We start from the raw sequence: 25,972 nt of genomic DNA, 5'->3' as shown, positions 1-25,972 counted from the left end.
TGAAATTCTAGCTGGCCCACTCGCTGGTCAACCGCTTTTTCTCGGGCAACCGAAAAAAAAATTCCCAATCTTCTCTCGCAACCTCTTCTGAGCACCAACCCCCCGACATGCGCGGCACTTTGATCTTCGCGGGCAGTTCCTGCCCTGATATCACAGACAAAATATGTCACAACCTGGGGATGGCGCGGGCTGACGCCGAGCTCACGCAATTCTCCAATGGCGAAACAAGCGTCCGCATCCTCACTAGTGTTCGGGAAAAGGACGTGTTTGTCGTCCAGTCGGGCAGCCCCAAGATCAATGACACCATCATGGAGCTGCTCATCATGATCTCTGCCTGCAAGGGCGGCTCTGCAAACAAGATCACCGGTACGTCGCGTCAATGCCGCAATGCACAATCCGCAATTTGCAGACTGTTCTCGACGATGGGTTCAAAAGGTTGACCGGGATTTGCTTCAGCTGTGCTGCCGTACTTCCCGTACAGCCGCCAATCCAAGAAGAAGTCGCATAGAGGCGCTATAACGGCAAGAATGCTGGCCAACCTTCTCGGGGTTGCCGGCGTCAAGCACGTCGTCACGGTCGATCTCCACGCGTCTCAGATGCAAGGCTTCTTCAAGTGCCCGGTCGACAATCTGCACGCGGAGCCTCTGATCGCTCGCTGGATCCGTCGCAACGTACCGAGGTGGCAGGAGGCGGTGGTGGTGTCCAAGAACGCGGGCGGCACCAAAAGGGTTACCTCGCTGGCCGACGCCCTCAAGCTCAACTTTGGCATGGTGACGACGGACAAGAAGAGAGGCCCGGGCCCGAGCATGGCGGCCAGCATGATCTCGTACCCGCTGGACGGGATCGAGCGGCAGCCGGCGCTCGACCCCATCAGCAGTCAGGTGCGTACCAACTACTCGTCAGAGCCTGAGAATGGCACCTCCGCTACCGACGGGGGACAATCCCAAGATTCCCGCACCGCGGCGGATGGTCAAGGATCGCCGCGGATGCGTGCTAATGGCACGCATTTGCGGAATTCGGCCCACCGCAAGTCGCCCCCAAGACGCTCACAGACCACGCTGTCGCAGTCGTCCGTCATTGATGAGCTAGACGAGGAGGCGGACTCAGAGGCAGACGGACTGGAATACAACGATCAGCGAGCCCATGAAGTGACGCACGGCCGGCTGGTGCAGGGCCACATCGTCCCTGACGATTTCCCCTCACCGGCGACCTCGGTGGCCGATACAAACGTGCCGGACGATGACCCGATGACTTTGTCGCATGCGTCCTCCTTCTTTGCGCCCCAGCCTCACGCCCTCGGCGGTTCTGGGGACGTGGGAGCGAGTTCGGATGAAGAGGACGACATCCTGAAGGATCCCAAAGTCGAACGCACGATAACGCTAGTGGGCGATGTCAAGGGCCGGTCAGTCTTCATCGTCGATGACATGATCGACAAGCCAGGATCGTGGATCGCAGCTGCAGAGACGGTGGTTAAGCGCGGCCGTGCCAGCAAGGTCTACTGTATCGCCACGCATGGCGTCTTTGGAGGAGACTGCCTGGAGCAGATGCAGGCTTGCGACTGCATCGACACAATCGTCGTGACCAACAGCTATCCTATCCCCGAGGACAAGGCGCGCAATGCGAGCAAGCTAGTGGTTCTCGACCTGTCGTTCCTCTTGGCCGAGGCGATTCGGCGGAACCATTACGGCGAGTCAATGTCGCCCCTGTTCCAACATCTCATGGATTAAGATCATACCTCGGCAGGTTCTCTCTCATTGTTTTTTCCCCAGTGTTTTGCCTGGCTCTCGGTTGCCAGACGGAGGCATTTTCTGTTCCTCGGTAAATCCGGCGGCGTCCGGCTACAAGCGTTGGCGTTGGGCGGTATCGGTTGGCGGCGCTCTTTTTTTTCTTCCTTCCTTTTTGACATTGCACAAGGAAGCATGAATAGACCCAATTGACGATTTCAGTCAGGGTGAGTGGCCTATTCGCCAGTGAATCCCTTTTCCAAACATCCGCAACGGACTCCATCCTTGCAAACGTTATATCACCCCAACGATGCTGTCACTTACGACAGCAGGAGCATTGCCTAACCCAGGGCATGTCTCTTAACGGAACGTTGGTAGATTATTTGTCCTTCGGGACCATCCGAGACAGAAGGCCCTTTGCCCGACTCTATTTGGAGTCACTTCCGCAAGGTTGGTGGGCAAGGGGCAAGAGAACTCCTCGGTACATGTCTATCTATGTGTATCGTGTCATGATAAACTGGTACGCTATGAGCGAGTAGTAGTCAGAGCCGTATCTCAAAACCCTACTTTTATCTGAGAGGGGAAGCAAACAGCAGGTCAAATAAACGCTGTTTTACCCTACTCCGGATGCACTTGCCCTCGTTCCAATGAAACCTCTGCATGTTAGTTGCTGTACTTCTCGGCATGTAACCCGCAGGCGCGTCCGACTCAACTACATATGCATCTATCGCGCGACCCTCTTTCTTCTTCTCTTCCTCCCTCGTCGTTATGTTTCCCTTATACTGTCATCGACGCCCCAACTTACACACAGACTTACACAATGCAGCCATCTAAGAAACATATCGACAAAGCCGTTGTGGAGAGTCCACCCCCCGCCTCCTCATCTCCTCCAGATGAAAAAGAGGTGGGAAGTAACGATGATGCCTTGCCACATGACGAGCCACACGCCGAGCATACTCAAGGACAAAGCGGAACACCAGACGCGAATGAGCAAGAGCATCAGCAGGCGCCGCTATGGATAAAAGGTGATGATATACCACTCCTCAGGACCATGGAAACAGCCCCCGAGCCTGAGGACAGACATTATTGCTTCTTTGCCTCGTGTGGCGCGAGACCGCATGGGTACTCGAATTTCTTGTGAGTTTCTCTTGGTCAGCATGGCGATATATGGTGTGTACTGATGGAGCCACCAGGGAGCACTTGATAACCCAGCACGGTTTAATCCGAGTCAAGTGGGATGATTCCCCTCGCAAAAACCCGCCCAAGTACCTCACCTTCTGCCCAACCGACCGACCTTTCAGCCCCTACTCCAACCGATGCCAGTCCTGTAGGAATATCACCAGTTTGATTACCGTCCAAGACAGGCACGAACACAACTGCCCCGTCATTTGCTGTCAGTGCCGGGCCTATTTTCCGACACGCAGAGAGTTTGTCGAACACACCCGCCAAGGACCCTGCGAGATGCAGTCTAGGTTTAAATGGAAGATCACCCTCGTCCGGCGCTTGTGTGCCGACCTCCTCCGCATGCAACCACAACCCCCTCTCCCCTCTCAATCGGCTGGACCAGCTGGCCCCTCCCATCTTATCCCAAGGCAAAGCACTCTTCCCCTACCACCGCCACCAGTACTCACCACACCCAACCTCTACACCACGCCCGATCCACTTACCGACACCAACACTACCACCACCACACCCAACACCCACATCACACCTGATCGATCCACCAACACCAACACTACCACCACCACACCCAACACCCATAGCACGCCCGGTCGAACTAGCTACGCCCTCACCATCCCCGCTATACTCAACCCATGCGACCCGCCCGAGCAACCGAGCAACGCCAATCCCACCACCACCGCCATGCCCAACCCATACCCCACGCCCGATCAACCGAGCAACGCCAATCCCACCACCACCGCCATGCCCAACCCATACCCCACGCCCTATCAACTCAGCTCCTACCCCAACCCCACCACCACCACACGCAACGCCTACATCCCGCCCAATCAACGCACCAACTCCAACATCACCATCCCTACATCCAACTTCTTCAGCACGCCCGATCAACTCAGCTACTACGCCAGCCCCACCACCGCCGCCCGTAGCCCCGCCCCCGGTATATCACCACCATGCCGTCCCCTACCCCCCGAGCGCCGCCGTCGCAGTCGAAGCCGAAGCCCTCGCGCGGAGCGTCGAAGGGATGGTGGGGGGGGTTAGGGGTTATGAGGGAGACAGACAGACCTATACGCGGCTGCTGAGGGAGGGGTGCGTGGTGGGCAGGTTGGGGGGGGGGGAGGAGTGAGGGGAGGAGGTTCGAGGGAGGTGAAGTGGGTGAGTGTGATAAGATGACGGGGGGAGGGGGAGGAGATGGTGTGATGGGGTGGGGACTGAGGAGTGAGGAGTATTTGTGTAAGTTAGGGGGTGGCAGGGATGGAGTGGGTGGTTGGTGTGGCGGGGTTGGGAAGGGAGTGTTCGTTTTCACGGTATGAAAGGGGTTCGTTCCGTGGGCATGGTACAGCGTAATCGTCTTCGGTACATGGCGTAGATGATAGGCATTGAATCATCGCTTTGTGTTTAGCATACTCTCGCGTTTTGACAATTATGGAAAAACAGCCAGTCGAAATAGGCTGGGAGAGTGAAAAGGGCGGGAAACAAAAGGAGGTGAAAACGACTCTCAGTTCAGCATGTATCAGTTAGGAAGACGATAGCTCACACGCACCATAACACCATCGGTAAACAGCAAACAAATCAACCCTTCATTGACTCCCATCTGCAAACAGGGGACACCGCCATGTCCAACAACCCTAAACCTCACGCCGGTGACCCCCTAACCGCAATATACACCCCCCTACAAAAGGCAACCGAACCACACGAGACCATATCCACCAGCAAGATCCTTTTGAAACCCGCACATATAAGCAATCGTACACCACCCCATCCACCCCTCTTCCATCCATCAATTACTCCCCACCACCACCATTGCCACCTCCACCACCCTCCTCCTGAACCCCCACCCCATGAATCTCCTCCAACAACTTCGCAAACGCCTCCCTCTCCCTCGCCTCCTCCGCCCTCCCCACATCCTCCAACAACTCCTCCTGCCTCCACCCACCACCACCACCACCACCAGAACCACCACCACCAGAACCACCAAAATTCGCCTGCCCCCCGCGCCCCGCCCCCTTAATAATCCGCCACGCACGCCTAAACTCGTCCCGGATGTTGACAATGCCGACGTGTGTGACGGTGCGCGCGACGTTGTGGTCCAGCTCGAAGGGGTCTTCGATGGCGAACAGGTAGCGGTTGCGGATCTCCTTGACTTGGGCGGGCGTGTTGGGGGCGCCGTTTTGGGGTTGTGTTTGTGTTGTTGGTGGTGAGGGTTCGTCCCCGCCTGTCGGGGGAGGGGTGGGTGCGGAGTTGGGAGCTGTGTCGGGGGTAGGGGTGGGTGTAGGAGTTGCCGCTGTGTTGTTGAGATGGGGGGGAGGCGCGGCGGGGGCGTTTTGGACTTCGAGGACTGTTTTGGCGCCCGTCCAGCCCTTGTCCTCTTTCCGCAGCAGCCCGCCGTGTGTGCGGAGACTGAGCACCTGGCGGCCCCAGTCGAAGGTGCGGCAGGGCAAGGAGGCCATGGGTGAGCCGCCCTTAGCGTAGTACTCGAAGAAGCCGCGCAGGAGCTCGCCGACCGACTCCCGGTTTTGTGTGAGCACGTTGTCGCGCGCCAGACACGTGATCTCGGCCTCGTCGCGCCAGAACTGCACGTTCCGGCCCTTGCAGCAAATGACCTCTTCGATTTGTTGGGGGGTGAGGTTCGGGTCGGGAGGCCGGGCGAGTTGTTGTAGGTTGGGGCAGACAAACGGCTGGGCGACGTTGACGAGGTAGTGTAGCATCATGAGGACGTAGCCGTAGCTGCCGAGAGTGCCTCGGTAGGCCGAGTTGATTCGGCGGACCTTCGCCCAGTGTTTGACGAAAAGGATGAGCGGCCGTACGCGGGGGTCGCAGTGCGAGTAGCAGCGTAGAAGGAGGGTGTTTTGCACCCCGAGGTGTGCGGAAAAGTTGATGTCGCACTGCACGCCGACGCCGGATTTGGGGAACTCAAGGGCGCTGCTGTATCGGTCTCGCGGTTGGTTTGGCACTGCCCGTGATGGATCGCCGAGTAGGCGGATCTCGGAGAGAAGAGACGCCAAATCTGGCGTAAGGGGTATCATGCCATGAGAATAGCCGGCAGATGGCTGCGTTATCGGGGCCCGCAACAGTTCAGCATAACGTTGGACGTTGGCTGCGGCTTCGTCTGTGTACAGCCCCTTTGTGAGGCAGACTTCGTACTCGTGGGCGAGCTGTAGACACTTATGTCTGCGACCGATGGCCCGCAAATTATTAACGCCATGGGCTTGCTGAAACTCTTGAACCTGTTCCCGAATTTCTTGGCTCAAGATACCTCCGATGTAATGTTGAATAAGTGTTGGCAGAATGGTATCGGCCCTTTGGCGCGAGTCGTGCCCGCCTAGCTCATTGAACAACCGCAGGGCTCTGGCGCAGTAGCTTGCCGCAGACTCGCCGTGGGCCTGAGAAAGAAGCAAGACCTGAATGGAAGCTACCTTCTTCAGCTGTTCGGCGGCAAAATGCAGCTCCTTTTGAAAGCCGAGCGGATCCCGGCCGAAGTCGGGCTTCTCTTGAACGGCCCTCCAAGTTCTCACCACGCTCTCCGCAGCAGCCTCGCGGGACTGGTCCTTTTCCTGGAAGGGCCGGGAGTCCCAAAGCAAGGCCATATGCTCCCCTTCGATCTGGGTAAACAACCCTAGTAGGGTACGGGGATTATTGCCATGGGAGACCAGGTCGTACCGGTTGAGGGAGTGGTAACTTAACAACCGGTCGCGCAGCGCCTTGTCAGCTAGTCCGTCAACAAACGCTAAACAAACTTGGTTCAGGATTTTGACACGGTCGATCTTGAAATCTGTGGCGTTCGAATGGGTCATGTCGTGGCCGCCGAGCTTCCGGAGCAGGCGCTTAGCGGAGATATAATAGTTAGACAAGCTGGTTGTCTCGCCCTGCTTTAGCCCCTGCAGCCGTTTCTCTGGTGGAATTGTCTCATCCTCGTGTTGGGCTTCCAGGGCGACTGGGGCAATTTCGGCCTTGGGTAGATCGGGGCTGTCGTGCGCTTCCACTTCATCGCCGTCTTCAGTCCCGCCTCTTTCCCATTTTGCCCGCTCCGCCAACAACGCCAGGCGAAGATCCTCAGGAGGCTTCTCGCAGACCTTGATGATTGGGACGCGAGTCTGGGTGAGTAGCCTGGCACCAAGCCCAATGTCAAGGAAGGCCTTTTCGATGAGTCTGGGTATCATGGAGCCGGGGGCGTCGGGTTGTACACGTGACAGCGGCGATAGGATGCCAAGGTCCATGTCGGAGGCCTTCGTGGCAAAGCCGGATGCGAGACTACCGAAGCATTTGAGTTGCACGCTTTCGGGAGGGAAGTCGCCGAAACCGTTGTGGTCCCTCTCATGTTCGGCTACAGTGGCTCTGGCAACTTTCTCAATCATCAGACGAAATGTCTCCTTCTCCATAATCTCAGCTGTCTCTATCTCGGCATCGGCAACGATAGTGTTGCAGAGGCCCTCGAGCAGCTCAGCCTGTGCCACCAACTCGTCCGGCTTGGGGTAGAACTGCCTCCCATGGTTGAAATCGGAACTGTGTTGTGCCCGATGCGTCGGTGTTGAAGCATCGAAGGGAGCCATAGGTGGTGGCATGGGCCGCATGTTTTGCATTGGGTACTGCAGCCTCGGGTCTGTGTGGTGCATGGGAGACTGTGGCCAGCCAAGCTGGTTAGGTGTCGACATGGGGCCATGGTAGGAAAGAGAAGGTTGATGGCGGGACCGGAATTGCTGCGGTGTACCGGTCGGAGGAGCGCTCGAGATCGCATTGTCTTGGTTTGGTGGGCGGAAAGTGGCAGAGTGCGGTTGCCGGGCCCCGCGGTAACCGCCCCTCCCACGATGGTGTTCCTGGTGGCCATCTGCGCGCGGAAAATGAGGCCGTGTGTCAACCGGAATAGAGAGTTGGGCCGACATTTGGCGACGCTGCGCTTGGTTCGGCCGCTTCCGAGAAGGTTTTGATGAAGCCGGGCCGCTTGTGTTGCTTGGCGAGGGCGGACCTGGCAGTGAATCCTGTCCTAGCTGGGACACATGTTGCGTAACAGGATGTTGGTGTGGAGATTGATGAATTGGCTGCTGTATCGGTTGCTCCATGGCTTTATCAGAGTGGTTGAGTATGAGGTTGCGCAGTCGGTCCTCAAGGGGACCTGTGCTGGCCTGGCTATGGGCTGCCATCGTAGCGCTAACTTTGTCGATTAGGAAATAGAGCCTATGTACTCCTGTGTTTCTTCTGTCGGTTGTGCTTTCCTGTCGTCTCGAGGATGGAACGAGCGGTGCCGAAATTTATACGGCCAAACAAGACGAGCCCAGCCTTCTCTGCAACCAGCTGAGATGCCAACAAGCGGCGCAACTTAGAATAGCACTCTCTGAAACACGACCACCACTGCTTGAAATTGTTGTTTAATCGTTCTCTCGTTAGTTATGAAACAGGTTGATGAGGTATATACCCCGGTGCTGCGACGTAACTCTCTGCTCGAAAGATTGGAACGGAACTGGGAAGGGAAACCAGAACCAAGTCGGAGAACAATAGAGTGAGCGCGAGGAATGCTCGGTGACATCCACCTGCGCAAGTTTTTGGGATTTTGGAATGGGGAAATTGAGCACCGGGTAGTTGCAGCAAATTCTTGTTCTAAATGAAAGGACACCAATGGTGATTTCCAGTGTTTGCTAAGAAACGGCGATGGGATGGTTTGCTGCAGGCTGCTGCTCTTGGTGGAGTTTTTGCCTTGGGTGAAATCGGGACCCCACCACAACAATTGACTGAGCTACCAAGCGATCCGGACGATTGTTCAGAAAAATGAATGTAGAGCTGCCGATATTTCGCATCAGAGCCTTGACCTAGTTCCATTCCCGTGGTCGACAGATGTGGAGCTGCAAAGAATTGGGTGATGCAGCTGCACTGTGTTGACTTTTATGGAACAGGCTCGAGTGGATGCGGGTCGATGATTCGGGATTTGAGTCGAGGCCTATGAGGCCCACAAAACCCGGGGGCGGAACTACTGTGTATTCGTACTGTGTAGGTAGCTCGGCCTGCTCCAGACCAACCTGGTAGAGCTTTGTGCGTGAAGGTACCTTGGTGAGTACCTAGGAGATAACCTGGAAGAAATAGAAAGGATGCAAGCACGAAAATATGTACAATAGGCTAGAATCTAGAATGGTGAATGGCATTTCCATCTCATACCTTCCTACGAATACCACCTTTTCAATTAAAGGATGCGAATTCGCCAATAATGGTTATCCAAGCTTGCCAAGCTTAAACTTGGTCTGTGCGCAGGCATGCAAAAGCAGTGCGGCTGCTTTTCAGTGGGCCCTTTGTTCTCGGCCGGCTGTCATCGCCGCAACCACCCCAGCTTTCCTTTCTCGCATTCAACAACCTAACTGCGATCGCCTTTTCGCTGCCTCCTCCATCCACCATCCCACTTCTATAACGACGACAACCTCACCCGCGACCGATCCTCATTCTGCGGGAAATTTCACACCAGTTTCTCCTATTTATCTCGCCTAGCTATCAACCTACAAGTCGTTTCACGCGACTTGATGACGCGCCTTGCCTGAGGGACCTCCATTCTCCGCCGACCACTGCAGGTTGGAAACTATTCACCGGCTTCACTTATCGAGCAGACCCCATCGATTCGCTGCCCATCATGAGCGCTCCTCCCTCCGCAGGCAGTGGCCCCTCGCGCCCAACCGCTCGTCCTCCGTTCGTGCCGCGCAAACCCGCCTCTGCGAATCCCCTCGTAGCAAGAAAGAAGAAGAGACCGACCCCCGTATTCTCGAAACCGCCAAATAAAAGGCCAGGCCTAGGGAAGGGCGATCTAGACGACGACGAATTTCCTATACTCAATGACATGAACGATCCCGCAATGCGCAAGCTCGCGCAGACCCGGGAACAGAACGGGGGTTGGACGGAAAAAACACCAGCGAACTACAAGGATTTCCCGCTGGTGGTGACCAAGCGGTCTCTGCTGGAGGGTCTGCGCCACCATATCATGCGCTTAAGCAAGGCGAAAGGAGACGCGAGCAAGGCAAAGGGGGATGCCATAGTGGACATCATGAACCAAGACCAGTTCCCGCGCCCAGTCACCCTACTGCGTCGCGACCCGCGGCTTCCTCCTGCTCACCGTATGGTTGTGAAGGAGGATTCGGCACCGGCTGACCCCGCCGAGGCTGCCGAGTTTGAGCGTGCCCGCCAGCTCAAGGCCGACAAGGAGGCGCAACGCGCTTTGGATCAAGCACAGATAGCACCTGTTGCCAGAGCCAACGAACCGAAACCCAAGCCAAACAACAAGAAGGAGAAGCCAACTGCCTTCTACGGTAGAAACTCGGATGCGCAGAAGAAAGAATCCAAGATCCATTACGAGGAAACCTGGCCATGGCACTTGGAAGACGCCGAGGGCAAGGCGGGTGTGTGGGTTGGTTCGTATATCGCCAGCCTGTCGGATCTGAACGTCGCGCTAGTCATCGATGGCGCCCGCTTCCGCATGATCCCACTTGAGAGGTATTACAAGTTCGACGAAAAGCCCAAGTTCGATACACTCTCGCTAGACGATGCCGAGAAAATGATGTACGAGGTCAAGGAGATCAAGCGCTGGGTAATGAAGCAAAAAGACCAGGAGCTTATGGAGAGAGAGAAGCATGAGACGCGCCGGTTCTTGGGCGGGCCCACGCGGGTCAAGACGGAGAGTGCCACTTCGCGCATGGCGCGCAGAACTGAGCGACAGGATGACTTTGAGCTCGATATGTCCGGTGACGAATTCCAAGATGACGACGAGGCGCCCAACTTTGAGGCGGACGACGATGAAGATGCCAAAGACTCCAAGGAACGCATCCGCCGCGAGCAGGTGGCGGCCAACACTTTTGGCGCGGGCGAAGAGGAAAAGGTCGAGCAACAGGAGCGGGAGGAGCAGCTCGAGAAGATCCGAAGCAAGATGATAGGGAAACAGACGGTCAAAACCCTCAAGAAGCTTGAACATGGGCAGGATTATGACGATCTGGAGTCTGGTTCTGACCAGAACAACCCTTTTACTGACGAATCGGTAAGTGCAGTTGTGGTACGCGGGCACTCTCGTTCGCCGCTGACACGTGCTAGGCCTCCGAAGACGAAGAATCAGACAAGGAGTCAGAAAAGGAGGACGAAGAGGGCAAAAAGGCCGGCCAGAAAGACCAAGGTGCCTCCGGGTCCAACACCAAGGGCAATACGACACCGTCCGGGAAACAGAGGACGGTCGACGCACTCAAAAAGGGCAAGCTGAAGCGGGCCGGTTCGCCCAACATGTCCGAGTCAAGCGACAACGAAGTCCGCAAGAAGATCAGGACTGGGAAAGGGTCTGTTGCCCCTAGCCGCGGAGGGACTCCGATCCCCGGGCGGCCGAAGCCGTTGAGCGCTGCCATGAGCGATGGCGAAGCCACGGCCGGCGAGGGATCGGATGCCGGTGCCAAGCTCAAGAAGAAGCTCAAGGTGAAACCGGGAATGCGGCCGGGCGCCACGCCTTCCGGTTCAAGGGCTGGCAGCCCCGCCCCGGGTGGTGAGTCGATGAGTTCATTCGTCGTGAGCTCGGAACGTACTAATCCCGTCACTCTAGCCAACCGACCGGGTGCCCCCAAGACCGGCGCTGCGACTCCCAGCGGGTCACCACCCCCGAGCCAGGCTGCCGATATCATTCAGCCCAGAGAGATTGCCGAGGCCCTGGCTCCGTATGCCAAGGAGGGCATCAGTCTGTCCAATCTCATGAAGAAATTCCAGACGCGTGTGAACAAGCCTGGCAACATTACCACTTCGCAGTGGATCCAGATGGTCAAGGTTCACGGTGTCTACGGCCCGGACAAGCTTCTACGGCCCAAGGCGAGCTAGATAGAGCTGCCAAACCCCTATCGCGCCGGCGAGTATGCTATGACCGAGAGATTCGTCACTAGGAGTAAATCTACTTGGCCTGGTTCGGCGGAGCGTCCCAGGTACTAATTTCGAAGGATGAAGTGTTTTGCATGTTTTTGACCGGCAGGTGGCTTCTAAAATGGCATTAGTGTTCGGTTACGAGGAAGAAATTTCGAGTAAGAAATCTCGAGTTTCGAAATTAGAATCATGAGCGACACGGCCCGGGACGTGGATAGTGATCCCGACAGAGGGAAGAGCCGATAACTCCCCAATCTCACTCTTAGATGTGGCCCTTCAAAATGGGATATTTCCTCGCATCATTTAATGCCCACCTTGTGCCTAATTACCATTGACCCTTGTGAACCGTAATCAAGTCCACACACGCCTCACTCAACTAACTAACCCCTTCCCCAACCCAACCCAACCGCGATACCCTCGCTACACATCCATCTGCCAGGCATACTCCAACCCCTTATCCCTCTCCCGCCGATTCAACGCCTTAAACCTTTCCGCCTCAAACCCATTCCCCCGATCCACCCCATCCCACCGATACCCCGGCCGTATCCCATACCGATTCGGCGCCGCCGCCCCCTTATACACCGGCCTCCTCCCCACCCCCTTCTTCCTCTTCCCCCCACCCGTATCACCACCATCCCCCCCCCCACCTGTATCACCCAAAAACTCCGCCATCGGATCATTCCACCTCCCCTCCCTCTTCATCTCCTCATTCATCTCCACATCATCCCGCCCCCTCGCCACCGGCTGCAGCGCCACCTCCTCCAGCCGCTCCCGCCGCGCCCGCGCCGCCGCCTGCTGCACCTCCCCCGTCAGCAGATCGCGCCGCGCCCGTTCCGCTCGCTCCGCCTCGGCGGCCTGCCGGCGGGCTTCGGCGCGCCGGATGGAGGCGTCCACGCGGCGGCCAGTCGCGTCGCGGAGGATTACTTCTGCTGCGTCCTTGGTGGTGGTGGCTGCGGATTTGAGTTGGGCGAGTTCGGCGGCTTCGAGGAGTTGGCGTTTCCGGAGTTGGGCGGTGAGCGCGGAGGCGGATTGGAGGCCGGCGAGTGCGCCGTTGGACATTTGCGGGGTGTTGGTGCTGGAGGTGGAGGTGGGGGGGTCGAGGTCTTCGGCGGCTTGGGCGGCTTGGGCGGCGGCGGATTCGGCTGCGGCGGAGGCGATGATCGCGTCGGCGTCGGCGTCTGCGGAGGTGGTGGTGACGGTGGTAGTGCCCCCTCCGAGGGTTTTCCAGCCGGACTTTTTGGTGCGCCGGAAGTCGGTGGTTGCGCCGGCTACTGTGGTGGGGGCGTCATCTTCGTCGGCGTCGGGCTGGTGGGCGCTGCCGCCCCAGCCTGTTTCGTCGTCGTCGGTTATGAGGAGGCCCGAGGAGGTGGTTGCTTGCTTGCGCTTGCGCTTTTTGGTGGATGATGAGGAGGGTTTGCTGCTGCTGGAGGTGAGGTAGTGTGCTGCTAAATAGGCTGCTTTGTCTGAGGGCATGGTGGGCGATTTGGGATTTTTGGGGGGAGTTTTGAGGAATTCGGGTGATGGAGTCGCGTTGCCATCAAGGTGTTGTCTTTGGCGGAGTGAAAGTCTTGGCTTCAAATTTCTGGGCCCACTTAGCGATGCAACAGTGTGCCTCGAGCGAATGACATCACTGATCGACGGGGAACCGATTCCATGAGCCTCAACCTCCCTTCCACTCACAGCACTATCTTTCACGATGACTTGATTCTGACCGGCATATCTGTAATTCGCGGAGCAGGTAAAAGATGTTACAATTGAGCCACTGGGGGTTTTATGATGCCCTTTTCTTTTCTTTTCCTTTCTTTTCTTTTTTTTTTTCCTTTTTTTTTCTTTTGGTCTTTGTCGTTGAGCAGACCGTCAAGCCGTGACGCCGGCGACCATCACGTTACTCACTCATTTCTTGCACGTGGCCTAGCAAAACCCGGAGAGTCACGTGTTAGCAGAACGTGAAGCTAGCATGTCAAAAGGTGCCCGCACTGTTTGAGGAAAAACTCTTGTTCAATCTCCTCCATCCAACCTCGTTCAAATTCCTAAGTCAAATCTTCAATGGCCACTGTCGCGTACGCGTCACTCAATCTTGATAAGCCGTCTATTCGACTCTTGTACGTCCATAAGGGATGGCCGACTGAGGATATCGTTTGCGAGCTCTGTGAATCCTACGCCGACCCAGAGCAAGGTATTCCGTACAAGGCTCTGTCATACAACTGGGGGGGCCTTCAGCACGAACCCCGGGAACGCACCCCAGCGGTTCTCGTTGACGGGCATCGCATCCGCTTGACGCAAAACTTGTACTCGGCTCTACGGCACATTCGGCGTCCCGACCATGGTATATTCCTCTGGGTTGACGCGATCTGCATCAATCAGGACGATCCGAGAGAAAAGGGTCACCAGGTCAAGCAGATGGGACGCATCTACAAAAATGCCGAAGAAGTGCTCATTTGGCTAGGCACCGGCCACGAAGGCACCGACGACCTTCTGGAATCTTTCAGTTTGATCGACACCAAAGCCACCAAATCCCGGGCAATCGGGAGCACGGAGGATTGGATGACCCTCTGCGGCCGTTTTATGAACCAGCGGTGGCCAAATGCGAGCCCAACCTCGCCGCGGCGGAAACAAGTCCTCGCGGAGCTTTTGGAGAAACCGTGGTTCAAGAGGGTGTGGTATGTTAACCCCGAGTTATCCCCTTATCCTGAGAGGCATAAAGTGACGCTCTTGGGCAGGATTCTCCAGGAAGTTGCCAACGCGAGGACGGCCCGTGTTCTGTGTGGCAACGGCTCCTGCCCGGCGCGAACTTTCGCCCTCATGCCCTCTCTAATGAGACTCGCCGTCCCAAAACACACCCAAGCGGTTCTCGATATCATGCCGCGGATTCGACAAAATACCTGGTGGTCATCAAATCGCAACCTCCATGTTCTGCTCGTCAAATTCGCAGACAGCCAATCTTCCCTAGCACGAGACAAGATCTATGCTTTGCTCGGTATGTCAGATGATGCGTGCAACCCGGACACATTTTATCCATGCTACCTAAAATCCGATGAACAGGTGATTCGAGATACCGCAACGTTTCTGCTATGCGGGGAAGTCCTTGACAATCATGTCCCGATACCGGACTTACAGCTATCCGATTTGTGGCTTCCAATCACTCAGCTCGCTGGTAAGGTACTTGTCTGGGCTCTTGAACAACTTGAAACGTCGTCGACGCCTAGGTCGAGGGGTGGCCTATTGGTTAACCTCACGGCCACATTTATTGCTCGACACTTGAACAAAGGGCGCTTCAAGGCAGCCGACCTTCTCATGATTTTGGCAGAGAAGTACGGCGAGGCCCGACGCGTCGCCGATATATTGTCGAACAGAGGTGCCCAACTATTTTTCCACGTCCAGGTCGCCTTTCCATGGCGTTTATGCGTCAGAATAGTCGATCCGCAACTTGACGAAGAGGAAGGACCGTTGGTCTGCCTTGGCCGCTTCGCGTTGGTTAGGTGTTCCACGAAGTCTCCTCCGAAAGGGTGTATAGAGCGGGGAGATGACAGGCTGGAATTGGGAAAGTGCCAGCCGCTTCACCGTAATACTAATGTCTAGGGATCCACGGAGAGGATATCTCTGAGGGAATCCAGCTGGGAATTGAAGTTTTGGAAATCGTCCAGCAGTGAGATTAAAATAATTGAAAAGGGGGATGACGGTCTGGGGTCACGATAGCGTATTTATTGCTAACTAGCTAATCTAAATTTTAATGTCATGAAAAGCTAACTAATCCATATGGAACCTTACCTAGATCGGGTTCTCAAGTTTTCATCTGAGATTTATTGCTTTATCGCTTTAGTAGCCCACAGCCTTACACAGTACGAATATAACGGAAGCTTCTGAGCCGTTCCCTGCACGTCGCGGCTCACCAACCGCGCGCGCGTGTGTCGGTCTCTTTTCCTCGACCTGCCTCTCCTCCGCCCACCGGGGAGATTGTCGGGACCGTTTCTCGGCGTGGATCATCAACGCAGCGCGTCCATACCTGGCTGTTTTCGTTGAACAAACACGGTCACATTCTACCGCCCAGTCCTCCTGCACCATGGATTCGAACTTCATCTTCAAATATGTTGTTGCTCTCAGCCACTTATTCGATCGTGTCATCCGCCGGGCATGGCGCTCAACCGACGACGCGTGTACCGTCGTGTTTCTGCCCAGGACCTACGACGAGAGAAGCGACAAGGGCGCCGAGCCCCACGAGCGCTGGCTTTACCTCGTCGTGCGATCTTCCGGGTCAAAGTGGCACCTCAGGGTTACCTTTAGTGGCGCCATTCAGGTTGACAAGAACTCGGCACCGAGGAGAAGGGTACAGCGACGGGAGGATTTGGAAGGCCTCTGCCGATGCATTGATTTTCGTCAGCTGCACCTGCTAGATGATACGGTAACCGAAGTTTTCATTGCGAAAAACTGTGACGCGCAGAGCACTAGGCTGCCCTGCAAGGCCCAGCCGAACCCCGAGAACGAATATTCGTCCGTCATCAGTCACCTTTGGGCCCGCACGCAGGAAGACTCGCGCCGAGTGCGGTATCCCACTTACGATTCTGCCAGCGGCATATTAACCAGGGACCGCTCTGAGATCGAAGTTAAAGAGGAAGAGGAGCTCCATGGGGGCGTCTACAAGGTACGCCTCCTCGCGGACGATAACATATACGTTTACAAGCAAGTGGAGCGCCCCTTTTATGTTGCCGGGGACAGCGACGTGCTGGAACAGGAGTTGCGCAACCTGGAGATACTCCGTAGCGGCGACGCCGGCGTTGTTCAGCTCGTTGCCGCTGTTACTTCCATAAATCCTTACCAAACGGCCCCGGAGCAGAGCTCGGGACGTTGTGGTTCGGCCGTCCTTCGAGGCCTTCTCCTCGAGTATCACCCAAACGGTACTTTGGAAATGGCACTGAAATCGCCAAGTCTTGACATGGACGGTCGCTGGCGACGCTGGGGGCTTCAGATCACCAAAGCGCTTGCCTGCCTTCATGAGCGTGGAATTGCTCATATGGACCTCAAGCCTTCCAATGTCGTTATCAGCGCCGACATGAACGCGGTGCTCATCGATGTCAGCGGTATCGGCGGCGTCACCCGTCAGTGGCTCTCTCCAGAGATGTTGCAGTCGAAGGATCCAATGTCCCAGGACTTCGAGGCACGTAAGCAAAACGATATCTGGGCTCTTGGACAAATACTGCTTGCCATGGCCGAGGCGTCTAGTAATAGCGACGAAGAGCGATTGCTAAGGAGCATTTCGCTATCTACTACACGGACTCCTCCACGCATTCCCTTGAGCGAAGCCATTAGAAGCTTTCCAGAATGCCTGTCTTGAACTCATCAGAACCCCCCAGTCAGCATCGTATGGGATGAACCCTCCGTCCGTAATACCCCTTGTAGGAGCAGTAAATCAGCGGCATCGTTCAAGAACATGGCGGTGAGCTTGATTACCTCCCTCCTTTGGTCTGTCACTTTGCGGTCAAGGAATCCGAGGTAGGTATAAGACTGGCCCGTTAGTAATTAGCCTTGGAAGTTTCCTTCGCCGAGACAAGCAGGCCGGAAGCTTCCGCGAAGGCAAGTGACGGCCACCGCCGGATCGGCGAACATTGTCTTTCGGAAGACCAACGGACACCGCTGCTAGTTGGATGGGGATATGCATACATGATCGAAGTTGCGACCGCAGCCCAAGTTAGGAACCTCTGCTGTGATCTCCTTTACTGCCCCATCCACCGACACTCACTCCTCAACGCGCCGCTTCTTTCGTCGCCCGACTGAGGCGACATGCGACATGAGACATGGGGAGAGACAGGGTTGGGGTTGAGTGTTGCCCAGAATGCATCGGCGTTCCCTATCAGTTATCACCAAATGCAACCCCGCAACAACGGGCAAGGTAATGCCTGCCGGAACTTTAGGAACCGCAAATTGTGCCTGAACAAACCCCCTTAGCCCCCCTTGCGAATCCCGGATATACGCTAGGTGACTAGGACTATGAGAGGCGACGAAAAAACCTGGGGATTCCGCCCCTCCCGAATGATTCAACGGTGGGCCAACAAGAAACACCTCGATAGCGGCGATGGCAGTGACGTGAGGCAGCGGGTATCACTGGGGATGGTGGGGGGTTCCTGCAGGTCTCCACCACCCGCTGCATGCAATTTAGAGCCTCGTCTGGGGGAGACTCCCGTCTCCAACTCGCCAACCTGCACACCACAACACCAGGGCTCACCAATCGCAGCTCGGGGCTGGCGCATGTTGCCCATCGAGCGGCACCGCGTCGAGCAATTGCGGCCGTCTCCGGGCGTATCGGGGCGTTTCGCAGGTTAAGGCCGCGGCCATTGATGATCGAAACTAACACACGGGCAAAAGAGGTAGCCATGGAGTGGTCGGCTTGGTACGCGACTCGCGCACTGCCGCCTTGGTCCGGTGTGACTGGCAACAAGCTGAAGCGCGACTAGTTCATGGGATGGTGCGGGAGTTAGGCCCCCCGTTTGCGTCCACGGAAAACGGAAACGCGCATGAATCAGGGAGTCAGGGTGGGCCACATCTGGTGTTCCGAGCGAGCTGTTCTTTATTCTGCTGCGCTAACTCTAACTATCATGGATATCATCGCCTCGGCCCAGTTCCAAGGCAGGGATGCTCACCGACCTGGGATGACGATGTCTGCACCGAACTCGGTTTGTTAGAGTTGGCCTGGCGATGGATGCGGACGGGCTTCTGCATCCGTTTGTTTTAAAACGGCAAGAAGGGGAATAATCAGGTAACGAACAAGGCGCAGAGTTATCATGCCCTGTTACGAGCACCTTCCTGGCCCATCTCGTCATCGGCAAACGGAACAAAGCCACAGAGTCAGCGAGGGCCAGTCCGGGGCCAACGGCCGGCCTCAAGCCAAGAATAAGCCTGGTCACCCGCCCCTTCCTCACCAACTCCACCCCCCTGACTGAGATACTGCCAGCTGCCCTGACATGCCTTTCCTCCGTCCCGAACGTGTTGTTGGTCATACGCCGGGCTGTCGTCACTTGTCACTTGCCGGCCGCCCCACATGTTTGTGTTGGAGATACGCCACCCCTGCTGATGAGCCTTGCTATCAGCTGCCACTTCGGCATCCCAAAGCCAGTGTCCGATAAGTCCCGTGAAGCTATTATAACCTCTCTGCGCCGTTCTCGTCTTGTCTCGAATCTCTTCCTCTGAAACTTCAAATAAAACCAATCACTTATCCAAGTACCCTAAACTGCTCATTGTCAACCTCGTATCGTTTTTATCTATCGTTTTATCCCAGCTGCAAGCCATCCCTGCAACACCGCGATTCTGTCATATCGGCATCGCTTATCGCTATCAATTGAGGGCGCTCGTCTCATTCAACCCCGGAACCACGCCTTTCTGAGTCACTCGGCCGGCGTCCGAAAGAGGCCAGCCATTTGTTTTAAAACGGGCTCTTAAGTCTGCCGGGAACAAAGGCAGCCCCTTGATTGTTTCTTCCTCACACAAAGAAAGAAACCACCGGTAACTCCGCTGTCGCATCCGACAAGGCCGTGGAAGGATTAAGAAGGACTTGGCGATCTTCCAGAATCCTACCATCCTCTCTTACACACACAAAGACCTGGGATATAGTTATCTCCCAGAACACTTTGGGTAAACCGGAATCCAGAACCGCATTCCAACTGCCCGACATCCATCTGTCAGGCAGCCTCACCGCCCAAGCTTCCCACTCTCGCATGCCGGCGGCATCCGAGACAACCCCCCAGCAACTCAACAACAACAACCCCAACCCCAACATTTCACTCACTGAACCCATCATCATGTCCGACTCCACTCAGTACGAGCGTGACCTCCGGTCCGCCAACAAGGAGTGGCGCCGCGGCAAGGACTCCAATGTCAAGTGGGCCCACGGCAGCCGCTACCTCGCCGGCATCGAGCTCAAGATCGACGGCCAGTTCGGCAACGGCGCCACGGCGCCCGACCACATGTTCGCCAAGTCCCGCCCGAACAAGCGGCCTAGCGAGGCGTAAGCCCCCCCCCTTCCATCACCACCCCAACCCTCCCCACCACTAACACATCCAAAACCAGCAACCACCTCCCCAAAACCTCCCAAAACATCATCAAACCCCGCTCCGCCTACGCCATGCCCGCCGCCCGCCGCCGCACCAAGATGCACTGCCAGACCGAAATCGAAGCGGCCACCTCCTCCCCCTCCGCCGCCGCATTCGACCTGCCGCGCGGCAGCATCCTGCCCACGCTGGCGGCAGCCACCCCGCCCGCGGACGCGGACGTGCTGTACAGCTTCGACCGGACCGACACCCCCGGCCGGCCGCTCACGCTCGAGGTGTTCGTCAAGAACACGGCGGGGCGCGATACGGAGCGGCTGGTGGAGCGCGAGTATGAGGTGCTGGATGGGAATGGTGATGCGGTGCGTGGTAGGAGGGCGAGGGCGGTGCTGAGGAGGGGGCCGTCGAAGGAGAGGGATGCTGGTGGCTCTGGTGGTGGTGAGGTGGAGGAGGATGTGAGGGAGGTGGAGGGTGGGTTTGAGCTGGTTTGATTTTGGCCTTGGTCTTGGTCTTGATCTGTTTTTCGGATCGGATTGGATCGCTTGCTCTCTCTTGCTTGCTGAGCTGCCTTTTTTTTCTTCTTTCCTTTCCTGGCCGGCATTCATTCTTAGATGGACGTTCATTCGGTACTCCGGTGGATCTGTCTCTTTTTCTCCTTTCATTTCCTTTCTTTTCTTTTCCTTCCTCTTTCCGAGTGTTCCCTCTGAAGCATGTTAGCGGGTGTTGTATGCATATTGCGGCTTTCTGGGTGGACGGGCTTTGGGACGGGAACTGGACTGCCTCACGGCACCGAGGGGACATACAGTACCTCATGTTATTATCACTGTTTGCATCCCTGCGGTATCAGGCAAGGCAGGCATTTCTCTGGGGTACTTGGCGCGGGCTCTCCGAGGAGAGGCGGCGTCAGAAGATAGATACCCGCCAGAGATAGGCTTCGAGTAATTCATCACTTTGGAAGCCGACTTGGACCATGGAGTTAGGGTTGAATTGCATGGATTGTGAAATCTAAATAGCGCGTGGTTTCGCCACATGCAATCGCTTAGTGGTGCCTGCTTCAGAAGCATCGTTGTCTCCTGTTCTAGTCTACGGTTGCCATATCGGCGGGTATAAATTCGTACATCGTTAATCCTGCTAGCGGTTAGCTTCAGCATCGAACGTATGACTAGGGATCATGTCCCAATGACCTACCTTCTTGCATCTCCAACGGGGGTACTCAAAACCATATGCTGAATGCCCGGGGAATCATCTCATAACCACACCTCAACGAGGCCGTGGCCGGGTTGGCTTGGTTGATCGCGCAACGGCGCGATGGAGGTACAAAGTTCAGCCCGGAAACGCCCGGCCCATTAATAGCTCATAATACGCCCTCTGTTCCGCTTCGCTGCCCAGGGAAGGGTCGAAATCGGGATCGTTGAGCTCCGAAATCGGCTCCGGGTTGGAGCCCATGCTGTAAAAGTCGGCGATGGTTTCGTCCGGCGCAAAACCAAGCGAAGCCAACGTTTGCGAGGCGCGCGTCGACCTAAGTAAAAGCGCCGCGTTAGATCAAAACTGGGGAATGGGAAATGAGAAGGTCCATACGATTCCGCGGCGTCTTTGGCTACGAGATCCGACAGCGAGTCCTTCGGCTGGAACGGCGAAGGCGGGCCCATGGTGGTCGGCACTGCCTTCGGCGCGGGCGCGGGCGGGAAGCTCGACACCGACTGGCTCCGTCGGCTCGTGGATGGCTGCGACGCCCTGCTCACTGGCGCTATCTCATACCCAGGCTCTTCATCCTCCTCAACCTCCTCCGACAGCGGCGCAACCGCAGGGCTCCCCCTCACTCCCGTCCCGGCACCGCTCTCCGGCGCGGCCTGCTGCTGTAGCGCCGGCGGCGGGCCGTTGTAGCCGAAGAAAGCCTTGTATACGGAGCTCTGCTGCCACTTGACGATGAGGGCGTCCTGTTGGTTGGAGTCCTTGATAGAGGCGAGGACGGCGTTCCCGGCGGTGCCGCGCAGGTGGCCCTCGACGAGGGCGTCTAGGCCGGGGATGGCGCCCAGCACGGCGCCCCAAGCGGCGGCGCTCTCCTTGTAGGTGTTGAGCGCGGTGCGGTAGCCCTTTTGCGGACCACGGCGCTTAGTCGGTCGCAGGTATAAGCACGGCTTGTTATGCTTAGTGCACACGCCGCACTTGGGTTTGCCGTTGTCGCACGGCTGGTGATTGACATGGCAGAAGTCACAACTAGAGTGGGTGTGTGAGTTAGTTGAGTTAAAGAATAGTAAACAAGGTGGACGGGGGAGGTGGGGGGTGCTAGATGACAAAGGAGTAACTTACGCCCTCGATGCCTTCTTTCTCTTGCGCGGGTTGATGGGCGGCTCACTCCCTGCGTCGGCCCCGGCATCACTAGCCGGAGCTGCACTCTTGGGCGATGATGTAGCAGTGGGTTGTTGTTTAAGTTGTTGTGAGAGCTGTCGCTGTCCCGACTGACCGCCGCTTGCCGGTTCTTCCAAGGCTAGCTCCATCTTGAGTTACCGTAAACTGCAAATAAGTCCATGCGGTCGAGGGCAATCGTTTGAGGTGAAGAAAATAAATGAAGCTTGGGGATAACCAATCGATGCAACGTGGACCTGAACTAAATTGATGTTCTCTCACTCTCTCCCCGGTTTGGTTGGAGAGAAATGGCCGAATCAACAGAAACGTGGGGTTCGTCAGCGAAAATTACGGGCACAGTGTTAATAAGTGGGACCGGGTGCTACGGGCGCAAGGGCGGAAAGAGCGAAGCTCTGGCTGGCTCTGGGGCAGATCTACCTAAACGGCCGAATGCAACACATCACTTGCACCTAAAACTTCAACATGAGCGTGCTGGGGTGTGGGTGGCAAGCCATTGGTGCATCATCGAGGGAAAGAGCAGGCCAGATGGTCCAGACTCGGCCTGGGAAGCTGCCACTGACGCCGAAGCGGGGAGACCCACCCCCCCGAAAGCCGGGGATCGAGTTGAGGCAGTGGGGCAACGGCAGCGGGGATCGACATCAGGGTCTACATTTTTCCCCGTGAGACAATCCCGACTAATCTGCCGACAAATTCAACATCAGGATGGGGACTACCGGCTAGGCCTTTATTTTGAAGGCAAGGGAGATAGGAACCATAATTGACCAAACATAGCTTCTTTCCATGTTCATTCCCGTCTCAATCAACGAAGAAATGTCCCTTCTCTCCCTCGACGCAACCTGACCGACCGCCACTACCACCACTACCATCACTACCATCGCCATAGGACCACCAACCATCATCAACAACACATCCATTTAGCGTTTACTGGAAATAGTTACAAAACGCGGTAACGGCACTCGCCGCGGTTCAAGTACCCGAATATGGCCCCGCCTAGGAATGAACGCGTCTTTGAGCCCAATGCCTCCATCGTGCTTGTCGGCTGCCGAGGGGCAGGTAAACGCACCCTGGGCTTCATGGGCGCTCTCCATCTCCGGCGGCGCTTGGTGACCGAGGACCACTATTTTGAAAAGGTCACAGGGTTCTCCCGCGGCCAGTATCTGGCTAGGCACGGCAGGGACCACTTCGCCCGCCAGAACATCGAGGTGTTCAAACGCATGCTGGACGCAAACCGGTCCGGGTGCATCATCGAGTGTGGCATGAGCAGCTTTAGCGAGGAGGCTCAGGATGCTCTATGTGAGTACTCGAGGACAAACCCCGTGGTGTACATCCACCGTGAGAAAGAGCAGATCGCCCGCTTGATGGACCCGGGGGACGCCCAGCAGCTGTTGGAGGCCGACAGCAAGCATAGGAACTGTTCCAATTTCGAATATTATAACCTCTACGACCCTTCCACCCCTCCTTCTACCTCAGGGGCCACCTCTGGGACAAACACACCGATGAACGGCCTGCAACCTGGGCCCTCAAAACTCTTATCCGTACAGGAAGGCTTTGCCAAATTCCTTGACATCATCACAGGCCGCGGTGCCACCAAGGCGTGGCTGGAAAGCCCCTTCTCCGTTGCCGCGGTCCCACCAGAATTCCGCTCCTATTCATACTCGCTGCGGCTCCGATTATCCTATCTCATGGACATGGATCTAGAATGGGAAGATTTCGAGGCAAGGGGCGACTGCGTCGAGCTTATCATTGACCACTGGCCCGACGACCTCCTAAATGTTGTTGCACGGCAGGTAGCTTTGATCAGGAGGAAACTGGGCGTCCCCATTATCTACCACGTTGAGGAAAACCCCCGTGGAGAGCGCCGAAGGCCTCCAGACGAGAAAGATGCAATGGATGCGGAGCTGCTCGAGTTAGGTATCCGCCTCGGCGTCGACTACGTCAGCCTCGATCTGCAACGAAACGAGGCCTTGGTGAGCCGAGCCATGCGGCGCCGGGGCAGGTCCAAGGTCATTGGCAACTACTGGTATATGGGGCTTGGGGCACTCCCGTGGCAGGACGAGCAGCAGATGGCCAACTACCGTCGCGCCCAAGCCCTCGGGTGCGACGTGGTCCGGATGGTGCGCTTCTGCGCTAACGACAGCCCGGTCGAGTATCTCGAAGACTTCAAGAAGCGCCTCAACGACGCCATTCCCGACCCCAAGCCCCCACTCGTCGCCTACGACTTCTCCGTCCTCGGCGTGCGCACCCCGTTGCAAACTCGCATCCTTGGTCCGGTAAAGCACCCGGACATGGAGAACGAGCGCGACCATCTCGCGACCGTCTCCAACTCGTCCCATTCCTTCGAGCTCCTCTTCCGCCAGTTCCTGCTAGACCCCCTACAATACTACGTCCTCGGCTCGCACGTCTCCTACTCCCTGTCGCCGGCCATGCACGCGGCTGCTTACGACTTCTCCTTCATGCCGCACTCCTTCCAGGCCGTGCCCTGCTCAACACTCGACTCGCTCAACCAGATCTGCTCCGCCGACGCCTTCGGGGGCGCCTGCCTGACAGCGCCATTCAAGGTCGCCATCATGCCCCACCTCAAAGTCAAATCCCACCACGCAACAGCCATCGGCGCCGTCAACGTGCTCCTCCCCCTCCGCGGCCGCACGAGCGCCATCCTCGACCACGCCAACTCGCGCAACAAGGCCGGCCCCGCGCGCGAGTTCTTCGGCGACAACACGGACTGGAGCTCCATCCTGACGTGCCTGCGCCGCGCCATCAGCCCGCGCAACCACGTCCAGCCCTCGCGCACCACCGCCCTCGTCGTCGGCGCCGGCGGCATGGCCCGCGCCGCCATCTACGCCCTCTACCAGCTCGGCTGCCGCAACGTCTTTGTCTACAACCGCACCGCCGAACGCGCCCGCGACGTCGCCGCGCACTTCAACGCTTGGGCCGCGAGCCAGGCGGCTGCTGCGCAGCAGCAGCAGCATCAACAACAGCAGCCGGTGAATGGGAATCGGAGTCCCCCGCCCGGGGTGAATGTGAATGGGACGGGGACGCCGGCGAGGGAGATGTGCCGCGTGCTGACTTCGCTGTCGGACCCCTGGCCTGTGGGGTTCCAGCTGCCGACTATGGTCATCTCGTGCGTGCCGGCGACGAGTGCCGACGGGAGCCCGCCGGCGGATTTTGTCATGCCGCTGGACTGGCTGCGCAGTCCGACTGGCGGGGTGGTGGTTGAGGTATGTTATTTTATGTGGTCTTTTGATTTAAGTTGGTACACTTTGCTAACATGTGTTTTTGTGTTGTAGTTGGCGTATGAGCCCCTCGTCACACCGCTGGTTGCGCAGATGCGTGCGGTGCGGGACAGCATGTCGCCGTCGTGGGTGGTAGTGGATGGGCTGGAGGTCGTGGCAGAGATGGCTATCGAGGCATTTGAGTTGATGACGGGGCGGATGGCGCCGAAACGGCTGATGAAGGAGGTGTGTCGGAAGACGTGGGAGGGGCAGCAGCAGCGGAGGGGGGTTCATGAGTAGGCGGATTTGTGTGGAGGGGAGGTATGGTGGGCTTGGGATACCCGGAGAATTTGTTGGGCTGGGAAGAGATGTGTGTTTGGTGTTATGTGTGTTATGCTGGAATGAATGATGACGTCGAATTCGCAATTTTTGGTCTCTGAGGTGTCAAAATAGACTGTAAAAGGCACGTCGATAGCCGTATCCCAAATAGATACAACTCGAAACCAACTATATCATACATCATCATCAGACATACCACGTCGAAGCCATAGCTGGCGTAAGTAACTACTCTACAAGGAATCAAGAACGCCATCCGCAGCCCAAT

The 25,972-nt window shown here is 56.9% G+C and overlaps 11 protein-coding genes across 11 annotated transcripts; 7 read left to right on the top strand and 4 right to left on the bottom strand.

The window, feature by feature from the left end:
• Positions 1-107: 107 nt before the first annotated feature.
• On the top strand, positions 108-1,727 carry F5144DRAFT_490731 (phosphoribosyltransferase-like protein; the record flags this gene model as incomplete). Its single annotated transcript, XM_066785815.1, has 2 exons — positions 108-366; positions 457-1,727. 2 exons carry the CDS (start codon positions 108-110, stop codon positions 1,725-1,727), a joined length of 1,530 nt encoding a protein of 509 aa, XP_066642847.1.
• Positions 1,728-2,366: 639 nt separating this feature from the next.
• F5144DRAFT_229558 (uncharacterized protein) lies at positions 2,367-4,005 on the top strand. Its single transcript, XM_066783211.1, has 2 exons — positions 2,367-2,861; positions 2,918-4,005. The coding sequence occupies exons 1-2, from the start codon at positions 2,443-2,445 to the stop codon at positions 3,942-3,944; spliced, it is 1,446 nt and encodes a 481-aa protein (XP_066642846.1). The 5' UTR covers positions 2,367-2,442; the 3' UTR covers positions 3,945-4,005.
• Positions 4,006-4,451: 446 nt separating this feature from the next.
• F5144DRAFT_229543 (uncharacterized protein) lies at positions 4,452-8,268 on the bottom strand. The gene has a single exon (XM_066783210.1). It carries the CDS (start codon positions 8,039-8,041, stop codon positions 4,688-4,690), a length of 3,354 nt encoding a protein of 1,117 aa, XP_066642845.1. The 5' UTR covers positions 8,042-8,268; the 3' UTR covers positions 4,452-4,687.
• A 1,128-nt stretch (positions 8,269-9,396) lies between these two features.
• F5144DRAFT_229505 (uncharacterized protein) lies at positions 9,397-11,947 on the top strand. Its single transcript, XM_066783207.1, has 3 exons — positions 9,397-10,902; positions 10,956-11,391; positions 11,449-11,947. The coding sequence occupies exons 1-3, from the start codon at positions 9,511-9,513 to the stop codon at positions 11,715-11,717; spliced, it is 2,097 nt and encodes a 698-aa protein (XP_066642844.1). The 5' UTR covers positions 9,397-9,510; the 3' UTR covers positions 11,718-11,947.
• Positions 11,948-13,516, bottom strand: F5144DRAFT_229516 (putative pre-mRNA splicing protein). The gene has a single exon (XM_066783208.1). The coding sequence runs from the start codon at positions 13,227-13,229 to the stop codon at positions 12,177-12,179; it is 1,053 nt and encodes a 350-aa protein (XP_066642843.1). The 5' UTR covers positions 13,230-13,516; the 3' UTR covers positions 11,948-12,176.
• On the top strand, positions 13,306-15,498 carry F5144DRAFT_571971 (heterokaryon incompatibility protein-domain-containing protein). Its single transcript, XM_066788858.1, has 2 exons — positions 13,306-14,416; positions 14,477-15,498. Exons 1-2 carry the CDS (start codon positions 13,803-13,805, stop codon positions 15,333-15,335), a joined length of 1,473 nt encoding a protein of 490 aa, XP_066642842.1. The 5' UTR covers positions 13,306-13,802; the 3' UTR covers positions 15,336-15,498.
• A 318-nt stretch (positions 15,499-15,816) lies between these two features.
• On the top strand, positions 15,817-17,085 carry F5144DRAFT_620722 (kinase-like domain-containing protein; the record flags this gene model as incomplete). Its single annotated transcript, XM_066792032.1, has 2 exons — positions 15,817-16,013; positions 16,080-17,085. 2 exons carry the CDS (start codon positions 15,817-15,819, stop codon positions 17,083-17,085), a joined length of 1,203 nt encoding a protein of 400 aa, XP_066642841.1.
• A 488-nt stretch (positions 17,086-17,573) lies between these two features.
• Positions 17,574-18,229, bottom strand: F5144DRAFT_229478 (uncharacterized protein). Its single transcript, XM_066783205.1, has one exon. It carries the CDS (start codon positions 18,121-18,123, stop codon positions 17,737-17,739), a length of 387 nt encoding a protein of 128 aa, XP_066642840.1. The 5' UTR covers positions 18,124-18,229; the 3' UTR covers positions 17,574-17,736.
• A 1,314-nt stretch (positions 18,230-19,543) lies between these two features.
• F5144DRAFT_547767 (uncharacterized protein) lies at positions 19,544-20,280 on the top strand (the record flags this gene model as incomplete). The annotated part of the gene is made up of 2 exons (XM_066787494.1): positions 19,544-19,749; positions 19,812-20,280. 2 exons carry the CDS (start codon positions 19,544-19,546, stop codon positions 20,278-20,280), a joined length of 675 nt encoding a protein of 224 aa, XP_066642839.1.
• A 523-nt stretch (positions 20,281-20,803) lies between these two features.
• F5144DRAFT_229437 (uncharacterized protein) lies at positions 20,804-22,681 on the bottom strand. Its single transcript, XM_066783204.1, has 4 exons — positions 22,100-22,681; positions 21,368-22,006; positions 20,978-21,308; positions 20,804-20,920 (listed from the first exon to the last, which is right to left on the bottom strand). The coding sequence occupies exons 1-3, from the start codon at positions 22,285-22,287 to the stop codon at positions 21,113-21,115; spliced, it is 1,023 nt and encodes a 340-aa protein (XP_066642838.1). The 5' UTR covers positions 22,288-22,681; the 3' UTR covers positions 20,804-20,920; positions 20,978-21,112.
• A 124-nt stretch (positions 22,682-22,805) lies between these two features.
• F5144DRAFT_571965 (uncharacterized protein) lies at positions 22,806-25,871 on the top strand (the record flags this gene model as incomplete). The annotated part of the gene is made up of 2 exons (XM_066788857.1): positions 22,806-25,374; positions 25,444-25,871. Coding segments are annotated over exons 1-2 (2,459 nt in total), but the record flags the coding sequence as incomplete, so codon positions are not given.
• Positions 25,872-25,972: the final 101 nt, after the last annotated feature.

Source organism: Chaetomium tenue (assembly GCF_020726465.1).
Source record: "Chaetomium tenue strain MPI-SDFR-AT-0079 chromosome Unknown F5144scaffold_4, whole genome shotgun sequence".
Lineage (NCBI taxonomy): Eukaryota > Fungi > Ascomycota > Sordariomycetes > Sordariales > Chaetomiaceae > Chaetomium > Chaetomium tenue.
Note: the sequence above shows the minus strand (reverse complement) of the source record. Positions and strands in the feature narration are given on the sequence as shown.

Bases quoted from the DNA above. Each gene is read 5' to 3' on its own strand.
- F5144DRAFT_229543 (XM_066783210.1), bottom strand. From the start codon at position 8,041: ATGGCAGCCCATAGCCAGGCCAGCACAGGTCCCCTTGAGGACCGACTG.
- F5144DRAFT_229516 (XM_066783208.1), bottom strand. From the start codon at position 13,229: ATGCCCTCAGACAAAGCAGCCTATTTAGCAGCACACTACCTCACCTCC.
- F5144DRAFT_229437 (XM_066783204.1), bottom strand. From the start codon at position 22,287: ATGGAGCTAGCCTTGGAAGAACCGGCAAGCGGCGGTCAGTCGGGACAG. The intron at 22,007-22,099 runs GTAAGTTACTCC...CACCCACTCTAG, and splicing joins AGAAAGAAGGCATCGAGGGC to TTGTGACTTCTGCCATGTCA. The intron at 21,309-21,367 runs GTATGGACCTTC...GCTTTTACTTAG, and splicing joins GCCAAAGACGCCGCGGAATC to GTCGACGCGCGCCTCGCAAA.
- F5144DRAFT_229505 (XM_066783207.1), top strand. From the start codon at position 9,511: ATGAGCGCTCCTCCCTCCGCAGGCAGTGGCCCCTCGCGCCCAACCGCT. The intron at 10,903-10,955 runs GTAAGTGCAGTT...GACACGTGCTAG, and splicing joins ACCCTTTTACTGACGAATCG to GCCTCCGAAGACGAAGAATC. The intron at 11,392-11,448 runs GTGAGTCGATGA...CCGTCACTCTAG, and splicing joins TGGCAGCCCCGCCCCGGGTG to CCAACCGACCGGGTGCCCCC.
- F5144DRAFT_229558 (XM_066783211.1), top strand. From the start codon at position 2,443: ATGCATCTATCGCGCGACCCTCTTTCTTCTTCTCTTCCTCCCTCGTCG. The intron at 2,862-2,917 runs GTGAGTTTCTCT...TGGAGCCACCAG, and splicing joins CATGGGTACTCGAATTTCTT to GGAGCACTTGATAACCCAGC.
- F5144DRAFT_229478 (XM_066783205.1), bottom strand. From the start codon at position 18,123: ATGGCTACCTCTTTTGCCCGTGTGTTAGTTTCGATCATCAATGGCCGC.
- F5144DRAFT_571971 (XM_066788858.1), top strand. From the start codon at position 13,803: ATGGCCACTGTCGCGTACGCGTCACTCAATCTTGATAAGCCGTCTATT. The intron at 14,417-14,476 runs GTATGTTAACCC...GCTCTTGGGCAG, and splicing joins CCGTGGTTCAAGAGGGTGTG to GATTCTCCAGGAAGTTGCCA.